The 18,465-nt window shown below is 45.2% G+C and overlaps 1 protein-coding gene across 2 annotated transcripts in view; it reads left to right on the top strand.

The window, feature by feature from the left end:
• Positions 1 to 18,465, top strand: part of FIRRM (FIGNL1 interacting regulator of recombination and mitosis) — a 3,285,109-nt gene that overhangs the window by 605,579 nt on the left and 2,661,065 nt on the right. For both annotated transcript variants that reach the window (XM_086964357.1, XM_086964349.1), the window contains one exon: positions 5,331 to 5,471. In XM_086964357.1, the coding sequence (XP_086820483.1) occupies positions 5,331 to 5,471 (141 nt within the window). The remainder of the gene's footprint in view (positions 1 to 5,330; positions 5,472 to 18,465) is intronic.

Here is an 18,465-nt window from a genome sequence, read left to right as displayed (position 1 = left end):
GTCAACCTTATAGACAAGCTATCCTAGGGGTAGCATGGACTAAGCAGCCTGGAAGGCTAAACTCAAGAGGTCGTGTTAAGCGAGCTGTTTTACCAATCACAATCCTGTAATATCAAATGAAAGGACACCACACAAGTATATATTATAAAAATATATGTATTTATTACTCAAAATAATCCCCAGTACTCTGTATGAGCAAAGGGGCACAAGCGTTAAATCAAAAGCACAGTATAACATATGAAAGTTGCACAATTATGGATGAGGGCGGGTGGCCACTCAAACCATATGTTAAGAAAGTGGTATAAGAGATACCAATCGAACAGTGGTTAGGCCTCGGGCCTAGGGAATCGCTGGGAGCAGTCGGGACAAGCAATGCTGAAGTCGGGAAAAGCCCGCGGGATTCGGGTGCAGCGCTTAAAGCACACGCATGCACCAATGCAAAGTCAATGGTGCGTAAAAGTTACACAAATAGAGTTTAAGGATACTTCTGCTGAACCTAGAAGGACAAAACTTTAGACACAGACCCTAGAGGTGTGTACCAGTGTGGGAACACCGGCGTTGCTGCGTTACCTCACCCACAGGAAGCGGGTGCATAGGGTCGAAGTGGTGTCGGATTTGTCACGCAGGTTGTTGGTGCTTGAAGCTGAAGATGCTGCAGGCGATGTGAAGGAGAAGTGTCCGGTGTGATCCAAGAGTGGATCAGAGTCGTAAAGTACCTGAAAGCAGAGGGGACAGAGTCTGGGTCACTCAGCAGTGACCAGGGTGGAACCAGGACGGAACTAGGCAATGTCGGGCGCAATCAGGTGGTTGTCAAGGAGCTTCTCTGAGCTGCCACGTGGGGTCTGGGGCATCTGCGATGTCCAGGAGCGGGTCACGATCTGTCACACGCAGGCTCTCACCGTCGGTGCTGTCGGCTTCAAGATCGGAGCAAACAACACTTGGCAGGAGCAATCCACGCAGGACTGGAAGATTGCTTCTCACTCGGACCAGGAGGGTCAGAGCGGGTGCTCCTTTTCAGAGGAGCGGGTGCAAGTCTGGAGCAACCAGAATTACAGGTCGTATTTAGGTTTTCGCCGGCACAAGGGCCACAAGCCAGCTGGCAAGTGACCGGGCCAACGCGTCGAGCCAAAGAAAGCAGAAGGGCCCCACGCAGCACTCGTCGAGTGTAGAGGGGTGAGCTTCGGTGCAAGAGTGGCTCAGGGTTGGGGCTTCTCAAACCCCGGTGTACAGCTTCGAGGGTCACTCGTGGGCTGCACGGTCAGCGTCTCGTGGTCTTTTCAAGATGGCGTGCCCCACACTTCCGGTCGCCTCCATGGGTCTCAGCTCTGCAGGGACTGTGGATCGGGCTGTAAGAAGGCAGGCAAGCTTGATCTCGTCGATCTCTGTCGCTCGAGTTCCGGCGGGAACTGCAACAAAGCAAGGGTCGAGGTGCTGGATGGTGCCTGTTTCCACAGGGTGGTCACTCCTTGACCACAAGGGTGATTCTTCAGTCTTCTACGTCGAGTAGGATGTCGAAGGGTCCAGAGTTTCGTTTGTTTCATCAGGATAATCTGAGTGCGTTGGCACTGCTCCCATTCTTATACCAATCTAGGGGACTGGATTACCTGCTAGGTCCCCTCCTATGGGTGGGACCCAGGAAGGGGGTGGATACACCCCTTTCCCTTTGATCCAGGCCGCGCTGGGACTGGGGCTGGTGTGCCCCAGAACCGGTTTGGCCTGATTATGCAAGGGGCAGTCTTGTGCTCCCCAGGCAGTGTCTGGTTTCTTTCAAACCTCCCTGCTACAATCCACTATCTCCTGTCTGGGGTGGTGTGACACCTCCCTGCGACAGGAAAGCCTTTGTCCAGGCCTCCTCTGCTGAGTTTCGGTCAGCAGCAGGAGGTCAGACTTGTGTCTGTGGCAGAAGCATCCCTTTTGTGGATCTGAGGCTCTTTTAAAAATGAACCGCGTTTTAGTAAAGTAATATGTCTTCACCCTCTAGAGGGGTGGAATGCTATCCCCGTCGACAGGACTGTTGAGGGGATAGTATTCCAAATCGTATGACACCTTACACGACATGTTTTGATAAAGCCAAACCAAAGTTAACATATAACCGCAAGGATTATAATGTACTTAATAGTATATGGTTTGGCATTATCCCGGAACAGCTAAGGGAATTGATCCTGACAGCTGCAGACCGGCTCAGCTCATGCTAGTCCCATCTCACATTAAACCACTGTACGGGTTCGGACGTGGTGGAGGGAACAGGAAGCGAGTCGGAGGCTTGAAATAAGGATTTTAAAGATGGCTTTATTTTTAGATATGCTCTGCGACGTCTGTTGGAATGTCTTAACCGGGCAAACTCGTCCGGTTCCGTCTTGACCCCTCTAGGAAATACAGGTTCCAGGGTGCTTCTACCACGCCGGGTATGGAGACCCGTCAGTCGTCTGCTTCTTCAGGTGTTGCTCTGGGCGGTGGTGAGCTCCCGGTTGGTAGGAAGAAAGGGAACAGAAAAAGGAGGAATCAGTCTGGGGCACGATACAGACACTGTTTTTAGGGGCCGGGTACGTGAAGGACACCAAGTGCTGAAATGAGTCACGCCACACGTTCGCTTCCGTGCCTGACTGTGCTCGTGAAGGTAGGGGGGTAGTGGAGACTATACACTATATACAGTGACCTCTTCACACATTCGGTTGACCACTACGTGTAACTCAGACCGCCACTTTGCCCCGTACCTTTGTGAGCCACGCTCCTCCCGAGGGAACGTGGCGGGGCGAGTCGCCTGTCCGTTGGCCTCCTGGCTTGTAGTCCACAGCTGGGCTCGTCAGGGTCTCCTCTCGGCAACACTCCGTCTCCGATGCAGCAAGTAGAAGTCTCGCGCCTTCTCCTCCTCGGGAATCGCCGTCCACTGACTTCCTGGTCTTGCCTCTTTTTGGCTCCGTGACACACCAAGGGGGAGGGTTCTCGTACTCCTCAACGCCAGCATTAAAGGGACCGTCTACCTTCTCCGCTGTATTTCCCCAGTCCGCGTCATTGTCCATCCGAGTCCAGTTCTCCGGCCATGAAGGGGCAGGCTGTGTTGCGGAGACAGAAAGGGGTGTAAGGGGGGAGACATCTGACCACCAATACATTTCATCAGTACTGTTCATACTGGGCCGTCCCGCCCCGTGACAACCACGCACTCTGCCTCCAGGATTGTTAAGGCCTGCCATAGGAGTGGCTTATAGGTTTATATGTGTCCAGTTAGGTTTAGATATAGGTATACTATATCTAAGCAAGGGGTGATTACACCACCTTGCCCCAGCTGAGTGATGCACCTATGCCCTGGGCACCTATAGGGCTCTGTACAGGGGCTGATAAGGTGACCCAAGCAAATCTAGTTATGCACCTAGGGTACATGGAATCCATTTTACAGAGAGAGCAGATAGCCGTGGGCCCTGATTAGCAGGGAACCAGGCCAACTAAGTTGAAAACCAGCTAAACACAAGGCAAAAAATCTGGGGTAACCACAGTCGGGTAGCCACCTTCCTACAGGTGGTGCTCGCACCTCCCAAGGCAGGAAACCCTTTCTCCAAGCCTCCCTCGCTGGAAGGACTCCCAGCAGCAGGAGGTCAGACTTGTGTCTGTGGTGGCAGCATCCATTTTGTGATGCTAAGGCTCGAGTTTAACTTTAACCGGGGTTCAGGTTATGTACATGTCGTGTCCCTCTAGAAGGGTGGAATGCTACCCCCGTCGCCAGAATTGGCGAGGGTGTAGTATCCCAATTCGTATGACACCTTACTCGACATGTTTTGATAAAGCCAAACCAAAGTTAGCAAGTAACCGCGAGGATTATAATGCACTTAAGAGTATATGGTATGTCAATATCCCGGAACAGCTAAGGGAGTTGTTCCCGACAGCTGCAGACGGGCCCCAGCTCGTGCCAGGGCACCATCTCACATGAAACCAAGCACTCTGCCTCCAGGATTGTCAAGGCCTTCCATAGGAGTGGCTTATAGGTTAACATGTGTCCAGTTAGGTTAGATATAGGTATACTATATCTAAGTAAGAGGTGATTACACCAACTTACCCCAGCTGATTGATCAGCCAGTTGTGTCAAATATGGAGGCCAGGCCAGGGTTGGCACAATACATGCTGCAGCCCCTGGTAGGCCTTGGATACACCTATGCCCTGGGTACCTGGAGTACACTGTTACAGGGGCCTATAAGGTGAACCAGTTCCAATTCGTAATGCACCTAGAGTGCATTGGCATTAATTTAGAGAGCGAACAGCAGGCTGTGGGTCTGATTAGCAGGCCCACAGCCACATTGTCATAAACCAGTGAAGCAAAAAGCAAAAATTTGGGGTGACCATAGGATAGCAGACCCTACTCTCCTACATATCTCATGTAGTTGATACATGTGACTGCCCTGTCCTGTCCTCTCCACCAAAATGGCAGTTTCACGACATCAGCGAACACAACACCAAATAATTCTCGTGTTTCTAATGAGTGCTAGCTCGTTTCTGGAACATCTTTTATGAATCTCTCAGTAAACACTGTTACAAAACACTTGAAAACCTTTCACTACAAACCATAGCAAGATCTATTTATTTATTTATTGACATTTGTAGAGCGCGGCGAATACCCGTGGGCGTCTCAGCGCTAATTAAGGGATGGATCAGCAACTGGGGTAAAGAAGATATACAAGGCTATTGGTCAAATCACAATGTCTTTAGCTGTTTGCGGAATGTGAACAGGGAGGGACTTGCTCGGATATGTGCAGGAAGGGTGTTCCAGAGTCTAGGGGCGGCAACCAGGAAACGCCTGTCGCCCCAAGTGACTGTTCTAGTGCGAGGCACAGCCAAGAGGTTCTGAATAGAGGAACGAAGAGATCGGGTTGGGACATGATGGAGAAGATTCTGTTTGAGAAAGTGGGGACCTTGATTATTGAGTGACTTGTAAACAATACACAGCGATTTGAATTTGATACGGCTGCGTATCGGGAGCCAATGGAGATCCCTAATGATGTTTGTAACTGGTGCGAACTTGGGGATCCCAGCCAGCATTCGTGCGGCTGCATATTGGCTATGTTAATTCTTGTTTGAGGCACTTGGTTAGAAGCTCATCGTGTATAGAGGTATAAAATCTTTTTTGCAGGTTCATCAACAGCGCTATCAGATTCTGAAGCTGTATCGCACGTTAAATATGAATACAATTATTTTCAAAAATAAGTTTTTGTCAATTCATGTTTAACTTTGATCAAAACCAGTGTAAGTTAAAATTGGTACCATATTTTAGCCCATTGTGTGAATCGTATTGTATGCTGTTATGAGTAATGTAATATTTTTGTATGTTTTTCTCTTTTCCCCAGACCCTGGGTCAAGGGCTCGAAGCCCTAACAACTTGTGTGCATCATGTCTGCAGTTTGGATGAGGCGGTAGCCCTCGACAACATCCTAACTCTTCCTGCGTCTGTGCTTCATGTACTGCGCAGCACGTTCATTCATTGTCGGGTACGTTGAATGTGTTGCAGTTTTCTATGTGCCAATATGTTAAATAAATGAAATGCTGCTGCCATCGGTTTCGTATGTTGTTCAGTAAGGCCCGTCACATAACGCAAAAGACTTCTACATTTTAATATATTTATTACTTTTCAGCATGGAATCTTCCCTGGGTTTTAAATGTCTTGAATTCTTTTCTAAGATCAGGGGGAATTAGCAGGATTGATCATCCTCGTTTCTTTGGAACAAGCATGGGCAAAGTCGATAGGTCTCTCCAGGGTCGGATTGGGATCACAATTTGGCCCGGGCACTGACGAAAAAAGTGGACCACATTCAAGGGGCGTGGCCCACATTCAAGGGGCGTGCCCTTTCATGAAACACCATTTGGTTACACACGTCCATGTCCTTGAATATTAGATGTAAATACATTAAGAATTTTGACAAGTATGGTAGTGCACTGTCCAGTGACCAGCTGAAAGAGGGCACCAAAGAGCAGAAATCTGATTAGAAATTTGAATCTGTTCGAACAGGGGCCCAAAAATATGTTTGGGCCAGGGCCCCCAAAATCCTTAAGTTGTTTGGCACAGACAAGGAATGAAAGTGAGAGGATACTGTTCTTGCACAGGACACAGGGCCAATGTGACAATGGCGCAATGCTAAGCTACTAAAAAAACATCAAGGCCCCTTTCTGTCACAAAATTATTCGAGCCCTTCAAGGAAGGAGCACCTAATAAGCAGGAAGCCCCTGCTATTACTAACCTACTCAGCCCTCACCACACCTTCAGCTCAGGAGCACATGAATAGCAGTAAGGCCCCTGCAATTAGTAAATTATTCAGCCCTCCCCAGCCCTCCAGGCCTCAGGGCAATGTCCTGGCAGGGGAGCACAAAACACAACTGCTTGGTCATTGATGGTAGCCAGGGGGAGGCTGAGGTGAAGATGGTGCAAGTTGCAAAGATCACCTACTATGCCCTGAATGTGAAGGGCTGTGGGTGAGGTGTTAAAACTAACACTCTATGTGCTGCGTGGGCCCCGGGGGGGGGGGGGGGGGGGGGGGGGGGAGATGAAAATGGCTCAAAGGCCTGCGCAACACCTGGCCCGGGAGGCGGATTTTTTCAAACAATCACCCCCTCCCCAGCCACCCTCAGCGTGATTTCTTTGCAGGGCAGGGGGTGACTGCGGCTGCACGGTGAAGTGTTGCATTAATTTATCTCTCTCTGTCTCCGTGCCCTCTGTGGGCCGTTTTTTTTCCTCCCCTTTCCTAGTCCACAGGGAGCACAGAGACAGAGAAAGACCAATGAAAGCAGCTTCACTGTGCGGCTGGGAAAGGGGAGAAAAAAAAACGGCCCACAGAGGGCACGGAGACACTGGCCCTTCGGCCTATGCCCGAATGCCCGCATTGCCAATCCGCCCCTGGGTCTCTCCTTTGTGACCTATTTGCTTTGTCAGTAGTTTTAGCCATGCTGGCCAGCATCTGTGATTCTGTATAGCGTGGCTGAGGTGGAGCCTTTCACACGGCCGGACACTTCATTAGTATTACCACATATGCACTTGCCGATAAAATGACACTAATGCTTTCTTTTTCCTTTGTAGTTACCACTCCCAGTTAGAGTAGTAACTAAAAATTAAATGTACCAAGACGTTTTAATGATGGGCGAGGGGAGCAGAAGCAATACGAAGCAGTGTGGAGAATAGCGAACCAGCACAGAGAAGGATGGGGCACGAACGCTAAAGCAACACGGGCTGGTCGGGGTAACTGCGAGGCAACAGAGAAGGGGATGTCAGTCAGTCAGCCAATCAGTCAATAAGTATTTATTCGACCATCAGAGACCATAAAAGAGCATTCAATAAACATTTGCGCTAAACATTAAGTTCAGCACATGGCTATTTAAAACAGACCAGTAATATAGGTACATTGCCTGTATGGTACAGGTGAAACCGTGTAAAACCTTTGATAAAAAGGAGTTAAACATACCATTAGGGATATAGTACAAAACACAGATTCAAAGTTATAAAATAGGGCATGTAAAGTGCAGATATGGTAGTGCAGGGACAAAAAGGATGACATCAGAAACTGTCCATAAAACATCCCACAATTAATAATATATGTTTCATTTATCTCAACACAGAAACAAATAGGGGCTCTCTGTCCTTAAACAGCCTCTTCATGTATCTTAGTGCACCCGAAAGAAAAATTGCAACTCCAAAGCAGACCATTGAGGAGCGTCAAGCAATCATTTGGTTAAAAACAAAGAAATAAAATCACGACAAAATTCAAATCCTGAAGGAATGGTCAACTGATTAAATAGGAAATGTATAAAAAATGTGAGCAAAGCAATAGAAAAGTGTACAAAGCAATTCAGTTTAAAAATATTCTCTTTTTTTTCTAATTTTTTGCCGCAATGTTCCAAAGTTTTATGGCTCTGCAGGACAGTTGGACAGATGAGCCTCCATGGCATTTTATAACTGATGCTCTGTAAGTTCTTTGTTCTCTCCTTAATATTTCCCTAAGGACAGTCGCCGGATATCTAGTAGGGAAGTATAGATACATAGAAGATGTAATATTGATCACCTTGTCCGCAGAGGCGGCATTCCTTTGTCATCCACGTCTGTTTCCATTATGGGGTGAGATCTTTCGTAGGGAATGACCCCAGCCTCAATAGCGTCAGATTTCGCTTTTTTGGTGTGAATAGTGTTTGGACAAGTACGGTTCGGGTTTCAGCATTTTGTAAGATTGTATCACAGCACATGCATGTTGTATTTTTTGCAAAGGCTGTTTTGCCCAGTGACAGTGAGATCCATTTGGTTGCTTTATTCACTATGTTTTTAAATCCTGAGTAGGTAGTAATTGGAAGCCTGGCCATTTCTGTCGTGCAAAAAAAGATTCTTTGAGAACTGAAAATATATATCTGCTTAGCCTGGATTGATTTTCAATCACCTGCCAACATTAATGGGCTAAGGTGTTGTCTTCTGCTGCCCTCATCCTCCAATAATATTTAGCCAAGGCTCCTTGTCTTGCTGGTATCTGATTTTTTAGGCCGAATTCTAATCGTATTTGTTGCAGTGAGATGTGTTGTTGAATTAAAAACAAGGTCTTGAAGAGGCTAGATTGAGCTGTGTTTAGGACTATTGAGTCCTTTGCGTTCAACATTTCCAGACCGTATGATATGGATGGCAAAAGATTTGCTGCGATTGCCTTAAGCAGATGACTTGTTGAAAAGCCTTTGAGCTTTATCTGTAGAATTTTGAATGCAAAAATCAGTTGTTTGGCTTTCGTTTTTCCTTGATCCAGGTGTTGCTTAAAATTGAGGTTGCAATCTAATTGGAACCCCAGATATTTATACGAATCCACCTGGGACAATGGTTTCTCATTTGACTTCCAGATTAATTCGATTTATTTCTTTTTTTATGACATTTGGAAGAGCACATGACCTTTGTTGAGCAGAGTTGGTGTATGCGCCTAGTTGGAAAATCAGTCGCTGCCGGCCTATGGGTGTTTGAGATAGGAGGCTAAGATCGTCCGCATATTGGAGACTAGTTATTGGTGTTTTACCCAGTTTTGGGGGTCAGCTTGTATTGTGCGGAGATTCTTCACTAGGTCAGCTGTATAGATGTTAAATAAACAGGGGGCCAGCACGCACCCCTGTTTTAGACCATTGCTTGTTGAAATTTTGTTTGTTATACTTTGCCCGTCTCCTTACCTTATTTGAACTCATGTTTGTGAGTAGAGATTGATAATTGCCTCCAGGAGTTTGGTTGAGGCAACCCAGCTTTTCATTCTAGCACATAGCTTAGCTCTCAGTACTTTATTGAATGCTTCTTTGAGGTCTACAAAGCACGTGTACAGAGTGCTTGATTTTGCGCAGGCTTGACTGGCTAAAAGAATGACCGCAGATAGGTCCGTGAGGGTACCCATCCCTGCCCGGAATCCTGTTTATGTATTTGGTATGAGGTTTGTTCGGCTGACCCAGTCCTCCAAGTCTGCCAACAGATTTAATGCATACATTTTCGGCACAAAATCAATGAGTGCTATCAATCTGTAATTGGACGGATTGGAGCGTGCACCCAATTTGTATATTGGGTGTAGGATGCTTCCTCGCCAGGAGTCTGGAATCGTGCTTGTGAGAAGTTGGCCTGGTATATGATGCTCACTAGTTCTAGTGATCACCTTGTACCATGCCAAGCAACCCTTATGATGATTGGTTGTAAGTCAACCTTATAGACCAGCTATCCTAGAGGTAGCGTGGACAAAGCAGTCTTAGGCTAAACTCTGTAAAGGCATGTGAAGCAAGCTGTTTTACCATACACAATCCCCTTGAATACCAAATGAAAGGACACCACACAGATATATATTGAAAAAATATATATATTTATTTACTACAAATATCCCCTATACTCTTTATGAGCACAGAAGCAAATGCGTTAAAACAAAACACAGTTTAAATATACAAAAGTTGCACAATATGGATGAGCCCTAGGGGCCACCTAAACCATATACTAAAATAGTGGTATAAGTACCACCAATCGAAAAGGAAGTAGGCCTAGCGCCTGAGGAATCGCTGGAGCTGTTCGGGACTAACAGTGAAGAAGTCGGGAAATGCCCGCGGGACTCTGGTGCAGCGCTTAAAGCACACGCATACACCAATGCAATGTCAATGGTGCGTAAAAGTTACAAAGTTACTGAAAAGGGAACCTTCCGGATGACATAGAACCTAGCAATTTGGAACATAGACACTAGAGGTGTATTACTACACAGGAGCACGGGAGTGCCAGGTTTACCTCCCTCACAGGAAGAGCGTGCATATGTCTCAAAATGTGTCGGGTTTCGTCGCGCTGGTCTATGGAGCCTGTAGATGAAGATGCTGCAGGCGGGTCGTCGAGGAGAGTTCCGGTGGATCCAAGGGTGGATCTGAAGAGGTGAAGAGGGGACAATGTTCAAAATCACTAGCCAGTGACTACCGTGGAACCAGGCGATGTCGGGTGCAAACAGGCGAAGAGGTGAAGATTGTCTCTGCAGTCACGTGGACACGAAGAGGTCGAGGACGTCCAGGCGTCGGTCACGAGCTGTCCCACGAAGGCTCTAGCTGATGGCGGTGTCGGCTTCTTGATCGGAGCAAACAGGCCTTGGCTAATGCAAGCCACGCAGGAAACGATGCAAGCTTCTCACTCGGACCAGCAAGGTCAGAGCGGGTGCTCCTTTTTACAGAAGCAAGGGCCAGTCTGGAGCAACCAGACCAGCGGTGTATATTTCGGATTTCGTCGCCAAGATGGCCACTAGCCAACAGGCCAGTAACCGGGATGGCGCGTCGAGTGGCAAAATGCAAAAGGGCCCCACGCAGATCGTGGAGATGCTGGGGGGCTGATCTTCGGTGCAGATGCTGCTCGGTGGTGGGGCTTCTCATACCCCAAAGCACAGCTTGAGGGTGCCTCGGGTGCTGCGCAGTCAGCTTCTCGTGAGTCTTTCAAGTTGGCCGGTCCCACGTCTCTCGTGCCTCCTTGGGTCTCTTCTTTTCAGGGACTGTGGATCGGGCTCTGAGATGTCTGGGAGTCTGGGTCTTGTCGGGCTCTGGGCTCGGTCGCCGGCGGGAGGCGGCGGCAAAGCAGACGCCGAGTTGCTGGATGGTGCCTGTATTCACAGGGTGGTCACTCCTTGGCCACAAGGGAGATGCTCTTCAGTCTTCTGTGCAGCAGAATGTCGAAGTCCAGTTTTCTTCTTAGTTTCAAGTCGAGTTCAGGATGATCTGAAGTCTTGGGACACAGCTCCTACTCTTATTCCAAATCTGGGGGCTGGATCACCTGCTAGGTCCCTCCTCTGGGTGGGACCAGGAAGGGGGGCGGTTACACCCCCTTTCCTTTGTCCAGCTCCGCGCCAGGACTGGGGCTGGAAAGCCCCAGCACCGGTTTGGACTGGCTTATGCACGGGGACACCTTGTGTGCCCCAGGCATGTCTCATTCTATTCAGCCCTGTCCTACCCAATACATAAAATCCTATCTGGGGTGGTGCTCACACCTCCCAAGGCAGGAAACCCTTTGTCCAAGCCTCCCTCGCTAGAAGGATTCCCAGCAGCAGCAGGTCAGACTTGTGGCTGTGGTGGCAGCATCCATTTTGTGATGCTGAGGCTCGAATTTAACTTTAACCGGGGTTCAGTTTAGGTACATGTTGTGTCCCTCTAGAAGGGTGGAATGCTACCCCCGTCGCCAGAATTGGCGAGGGGGTAGTATCCCAATTCGTATGACAACTTACTCGACATGTTTTGATAAAGCCAAACCAAAGTTAGCAAGTAACCGCGAGGATTATAATGCACTTAAGAGTATATGGTATGGCAATATCCCGGAACAGCTAAGGGAGTTGTTCCCGACAGCTGCAGACGGGCTCAGCTCGTGCCAGAGCACCATCTCACATGAAACCAAGCACTCTGCCCCCAGGATTGTCGAGGCCTTCCATAGGAGTGGCTTATAGGTCCAGTTAGGTTAGATATAGGTATACTATATCTAAGTAAGAGGTGATTACACCAACTTACCCCAGCTGATTGATCAGCCAGTTGTGTCAAATATGGAGGCCAGGCCAGGCCAGGTTTGGCACAATACATGCTGCAGCCCCTGGTAGGCCTTGGATACACCTATGCCCTGGGTACCTGGAGTACACTGTTACAGGGGCCTATAACGGTTAACCAGTTCCAATTCGTAATGCACCTAGAGTGCATTGGCAGTAATATAGAGAGAGAACAGCAGGCTGTGGGTCTGATTAGCAGGCCCACAGCCACATTAAGTCATAAACAAGTGAATCAAAAAGCAAAAATTTGGGGTGACCATAGGATAGCAGAACCTACTCTCCTACAGTGCTACAGTGCTGATCCCTAAAATGTGTGTGAACAGAGGGGTGAGACAGGCAGGTGAAAATAATGGATCTTGTCAGATCTTAATTTTTTTATAATTTTCAATACCTGCTCATGTGAAATCTGCGGGGCGAGTTCTTGTGATTCTAACCTGGTTGTCTCCTGGACTGCTGATTCCCAGTTGTCCTCTTTCCCTGTAGTATTCCAGGATTTGTGATTTCTCGCTCACCTGGTAGTGGGATTGCGTTGTATGTGACTTCAGTATGGTCTCTCCATGTGTCCTCCATTATGTCCGAGTTGTGGGGTTGGTTCTTGCCGTTTAAAGGAGGTTGATGGTTTCCCAGAAAAGTTTGGAGTCTCTTTGTTTGCTGGCGTTGATGAGTTTTGCCCCAAATTGTTCTTTATACTTTTGCTTGGCCACCTTAATGTCCTTTTTTCAGATTTTTTAAAATTTTTGCTATTGACATAAGGATCTCCTGTGAGGGTTCTGGGCCCAGAGTTCGCAGTAATCTTAGATGTTTATTCAATTGTTTTTTTTAATCCTTAAGTTGTTAGGATACCAATCTGCCCCTGTTGGTCTACATGCTTTGTGGCCATTGCCCAATCTGGAGCATTTTTTGTTTAGTTTACAGATAAGTGACTTCCAGGCCTTTACACGCAGTGGTTCGACTTCGAATCCCTCCAGTAATCTGGTGCATGTCCCCATGATGTCACCTATGCTGTCCTTTTTCCAGGTGAGGCGTTTTAAGTTATAGAATTGAGTTGATAGAGACATCGCATTGTCTTGTGTAGATCTTTCCGTGGGTTTGAGCAATGTGAAAGTGTGAGGATGATGGTCGCTTTCTGCACATGGAGGAAGACAACCTATGTAAGTAAATCAGGGCAGGCCTCACTTGTGCAAAATTACACTTCTTTATCAACAGAAAAATATAATTTTTCTGTAAAGTATCTTGCTCTGCAAAGTGATCACAGGGGCAGGGCATTAAGGCACCTTGCTTTAAAAATCATATGGCATCAGGTAAGAGCCAATTAATACAATTAAATCTAAATCTTGTCAGGAGAAAAAGGTGATGGGCATTAATAAAAGGCCAATGAGGCTGCCCTAGTGGACTTGTGTTCAACAATATGTATTATCTTGCTGTGGGCATAGCAAGTTCCTTGCCTTTCCCTTCCCCCAAACTCCTGGCCAGGAACATATTTTTGATGTTCTTCAGATCACTATGGCATAACCACCTTGGATTCGTGAACAAGTCAGGGTGGCCTAACCTCCTCAGCTGCTCCAGGACAAAACCCAGCTAGGGGATTTTCATAGCCCCCCCTCAAGTACAATACAGTCCTCTCGACAAGCTGATTGAAGGTAGGAATGGTGCTTGACCACAATTTAAGCCATAACATTATTGGTGGAACTGCAATGAGGTCAGAGATAAATCCCTGGCCAAGCTCTTTGTGTACCATTTAATGAGGGGTGCATGTGAGAACAACGAGAAGCCTTCGCAAAAAATTGTTCTAAGTCACTGCAGTTCGCTTACATCTTTGTATCCCCACACATCGCAGCCATAGGTATACATTTTTCTCTGTAGACCTTTTGTAGGGCAAGTATAGGTTTGGCCCTAGTCTCTTAGGAAAGTCCATGGTTGCTCCCGCTTTCCTTGCCAAGATTTTCTTTTTAAGCGCTCTTTGTGCCACCCATGACCCCCTTTCATCAAACACCCTCAAACGGTACGATAGAAACTTTAGGTCTGCCTCCCTGCAGAAGAACTTGTGACTGAGTGACTTTGTGCTTCCTGTTGATACTATGTGATTTAGGAAAAAAATTTTTAGAGGTCAAGGGAGTCCATAAAAAATGTAAATGTATTTAAAAGTCTTTGCAGCCCACAGCCATTTGGGCAAGTAACACCACGTTGTCTGCATACAACAAGACGGGAATGAGTTTGGTACTGGCCCTAGCGATATCTTTACAGGCTGTTGACAGTACATCCCCTATTTTGTTAATAAAGAGGATAAACATCACAGTGGCCAGGGTGCACCCCTGCTTGACCCCTTCTCTTAACCTTCCAGGAAGCTGATACAGAACCTTCTCTTTATATCTCACTGAGGCTGTGAGATTAGAATGAGAGCTGTGTAAGAAGGCCACCAAATGTGCTCCCATGCGCATATCTAGTAAGGAGGGCCAACGCTTAGGTCTGTTAACACGATCGAAAGCAGAGGTTATATCCATGAAGGCCATATGCAGGCAACCCCTTTTGGCTGTAGTATATTTTCCCATAACCATATGTAAATTATTGTATTGGTCCAGAGTTCCTCTACCTAGCCTAAAGCCGTCCTGCGGATCAGAAATAGCGTTAAAGGTGTCTAACCATAGGGTTAAGCTATCCAGTATCACCTTGCCCATGATTTTGGCAGATGAGTCCAATCAAGAAATCGGACGGTAGCATGCTGGGTTGTTCATCATGCCCTTTTTAAAGATAGGCAAGATAATGGCCGTGGACCAAAAAGAGGGCAAGTGACACATAACAGCCGCATTAATAAGCCATGTCAGTATCTTAGCCCAGGTCAAGGGATCGTCTTTATAAAGATCATCCGGCACCCCATCTGGGCCTGGCGCTTTCGTGGTGTGGCCACGCGCTAAGGTGGCTTCTAAGATTCAGAGCTCCGCGCTGTGGGGAGCTCCGAACGACGACAGTGACTCTTCTGTGTTTAAGAAGTGGTTTTCAGGCTGCTTCCTTTACAGCGGAGTGATTGAGGAGGAGACAGCGCTGTTTCTGTCTCAAATGAAGGCTCCTGCTGTTCACCACAACCTTAAAAAGCAATTGCTTCCATTCTTACAGGAAATCACTTCACGAACGAGGGGACGACACTAATGAGTGTAAAGACCGTAGGTGAGGTGGCGGTTTTTCTTTCATTATGGAGAGCATTTCTGGCTGAATTTCATTTAAGAATCTGTGGAACTTCTGGTTAAGTGGTAGCATTGTATGTGAAGGCTTGTGCTTGACTCTCCATGTAAAGAGAAGCCTCGTAGGAAGACAGGAAACGCGGGAACTGTGCTAATGAAGTGTTCCAGTCGGTCCTGAGGAGAATCTGTGGAACTTCTGATTGAGTGGCAACATTGTATGCGCAGGCTTGAGGTTGACTCTCCATGTAAAGAGAAGCCTTGTATGAAGGCAGGAATTCTTTGGCAGTTTGTTACTAAAGTCTATTAATAGTGGAGACTTTAAAGCTAAAATGAAAGCCTCTTTCTCTCGTTCCAAATATCTGCTGAAGCCTACATTTGAGGAATAAATAGACTCGTACATTGAATGATTAACCTCTCATAAAAAGTGGGAATCATGCTGCTGAGGTAATGTGTAATGCTGCTTATTACATTTGACTTCCTGTTCTCCAGCTTTGGTTCTTAGATAAACTATAATCATTTATGACAGCAATATTATAAAGAAATGGCATATGCCTCATTCTACTTTATACAGCTTTTATTGTGCACTCCCACCAGCTTGGAGGAATGTCTGTTGTATTTATAAACTATCTGCAACAGTAATTTTTGAAAGTTTTAACTGTTTCAGTGGGAAACCTTTTTCAAATTCTTGTGATACTGTCAGTAGAAAAGATATTTCTCCTTTATTTCCTACCAAGCTATTTCATGCCAATTATACTAGTAAATACACAAAGTGACTTTAAGGTTCTGTAAAATAAAAATAAAAAGACACAAGACTGACGAAAAATTTTAGCCTCCAGCCTTTTCTCATAATTATATAATTGCATTTTCATTTGCTGCTTTTGAGCAACTCATTTGAACTTCTTCACGCGCATTTATACCTGCTAATTGATGCACAATAGGCACAAACAGAATATAACTGTTCTATACCAAAGCAGCAACGCTGCAAAAGTGAAGATGTCTGTGAGTAAAACAAATTGAAAATTTGCAAAACAACTCCTTTTCTCTGAGGCCCTAAATCAAGGTCGGTTTACTTCAAATGCAAGAGGTTCTACTTCCTCGACGCCAAACCATCCTCAATCTAATACCTCATCGCTATCCAGTTCATCCATAGAACGTATACTTCAAGAAATCTGTGCTGTAAGTCGCCGTCTGGAAGGCATGGAAATGTCTATATCAACTCTTACGACCAAAACTAAATCTATTCGAGCAGATATTGCTGGATTCCAGAGCTGTATGGATGGTTTAACAGCACGAATAGTAACAATAGAGAATTTCCTTGATGCTATTCCAGACCGAGATCAAGAACTTCTCTTTCTCAGAAGCAAAATAATAGACTTCGAAGACAGAAGCCATTGAGATAATATCAGTTTCTTTGGATTTCCTGAAAAAATAGAAGGGTCAGATGCCAAATTCTTTCTCAGATAAACTCTTCCGAAGATCACAGGCCTCTCTTTTAAACCATCATTGGAGATTCAGAGAGCCCATGGTATCGGACCACCCAACATGGGGAAAAATACTTCACCGTATCCGCACCTCACCTGCTACCTACGTCATGAACAGGCCCGTCAACTGATCACTGCAGCTCGGACTCAAGGACTATACATATTTGAAGGTAATGAAATTAGAAGAGCGGCAGATTTCTCGAAGGAAACTAATGAGCGTTGCAAAGCTTTTCTTTTACTTAGACCCAGTCTTCTCCAGCTTGATATCAAATGTGGCCTCTTTGAGCCTGCACGCTTGCGGATCACCAAAGATGGTGTCTCCAAAGATTTCTTTGATCCAGGAGATCTTTGTCATTTCCTAGACAAGATCTCTCCTGAAAATATGGAGTGTGCAGAATGTATTTCAAATTCTAATTCCCATCCTCTAACCTCAAAACCTATGATATCGTCTAGTGAAACCAGATGTTACTCAGATCGTTCCCAAAGCAGAGGACGAAACTTAGACCGACCCATATGTTCCTTAGGAGACCCAGCGCAGGCCCTTCAAGCAGTAGCCACCATTATTAAGGACAGAGACAAATCTCGCTCTCCCTTGAAATCTACTCCGCTTGAAGAAAAAGTATCCTGAACTATAGTCAATGCATTGATTTTTTACACCTAGGTGAGGATGAAAATCCATCCACTAGAAATCTACTGGAGGAGATACTCAGATTAGTATCAAATGATTACTTGAACTCCTGTGTCCCTTCACAAGCTATTTACTTTATCTTTCCTTCTTTTATTTTATCCTCTTTGAGCATTTCCAAATTTTTATATATGTTAATATTCTTATTACCTCAAAGCTCTCTTTTATAACCGGTTTGCTAAATTCAATGATAAATGTTGTAGATTATTGACTACAAATACAAAGTTCTGTTCATTTGATATTCAAATTGTTATTAATTTCATATAAACTATAATATCACTATGCTCCTTCTTTCTTAGTACTTTCCTTCACATTTCTCTCTTCCTCTTATTTAATCTATTTATACTATATTAGAATATAGGATTAGTAATATATTTTGTTCTAATAGTCCCTTAGAAAACATTTACTATTTATTACTCTCGTTATTATTTTATGTAAAGCTTGCATGACTTTGTATATTATGTAAATGTACTTTATAATTATAATTTCTTTTATCAACTCTGTAACCTATTTTTGTTATTGAGTGTCAGATGGACGTTTATCTTTTTCTTATAAGCAACTTTTTCTTTCCTTATTTCTTTAATTTTACCCTCTCTCATTATTCTGCAATATGTGCTTGTTAATATTCTTTTGTCCTTAGAGTTTTCCTTTATAGTCTATTTTCTAACTCTAATATGACAAAGAAATGGATTACTGATTATAAATATGCATTTTTGTTTATTTGACATTTTACTTGCTATTGATTTATTATAGAATACAATATCACTATGATTTTTTTCTTAGTCCCCTTCACTTTTTCCTTCCTTCCCTTTTAATTAACCAATACATATGAAGTTGATTACATATTTCAATATTTAATATTTACCTTTCTTGTTATTTAAGATGATATGTATTTATATTATACTGGAATACAGGTTTAGTAATACCTTATTACACTAGCAAATTAAATTTTTTTTTTACTATATTGCTATTGTTACCATTTTTTGTTAAGTTTGAATGACTCTACTCTTTGTAGACTACATCAATATATTTTATAATCATAGTATCCTTCATTCTCTTCATAACCTATTGTCTCTTGTTATTCCTTTTATTGAGTATTGTTTAAAAAAAAA

The sequence above is a fragment of the Lissotriton vulgaris genome, chromosome 1_1, assembly GCF_964263255.1.
Source record: "Lissotriton vulgaris chromosome 1_1, aLisVul1.2, whole genome shotgun sequence".
Taxonomy (NCBI): Eukaryota; Metazoa; Chordata; class Amphibia; order Caudata; family Salamandridae; genus Lissotriton; species Lissotriton vulgaris.
This window is presented reverse-complemented; position numbering and strand designations above follow the sequence as displayed.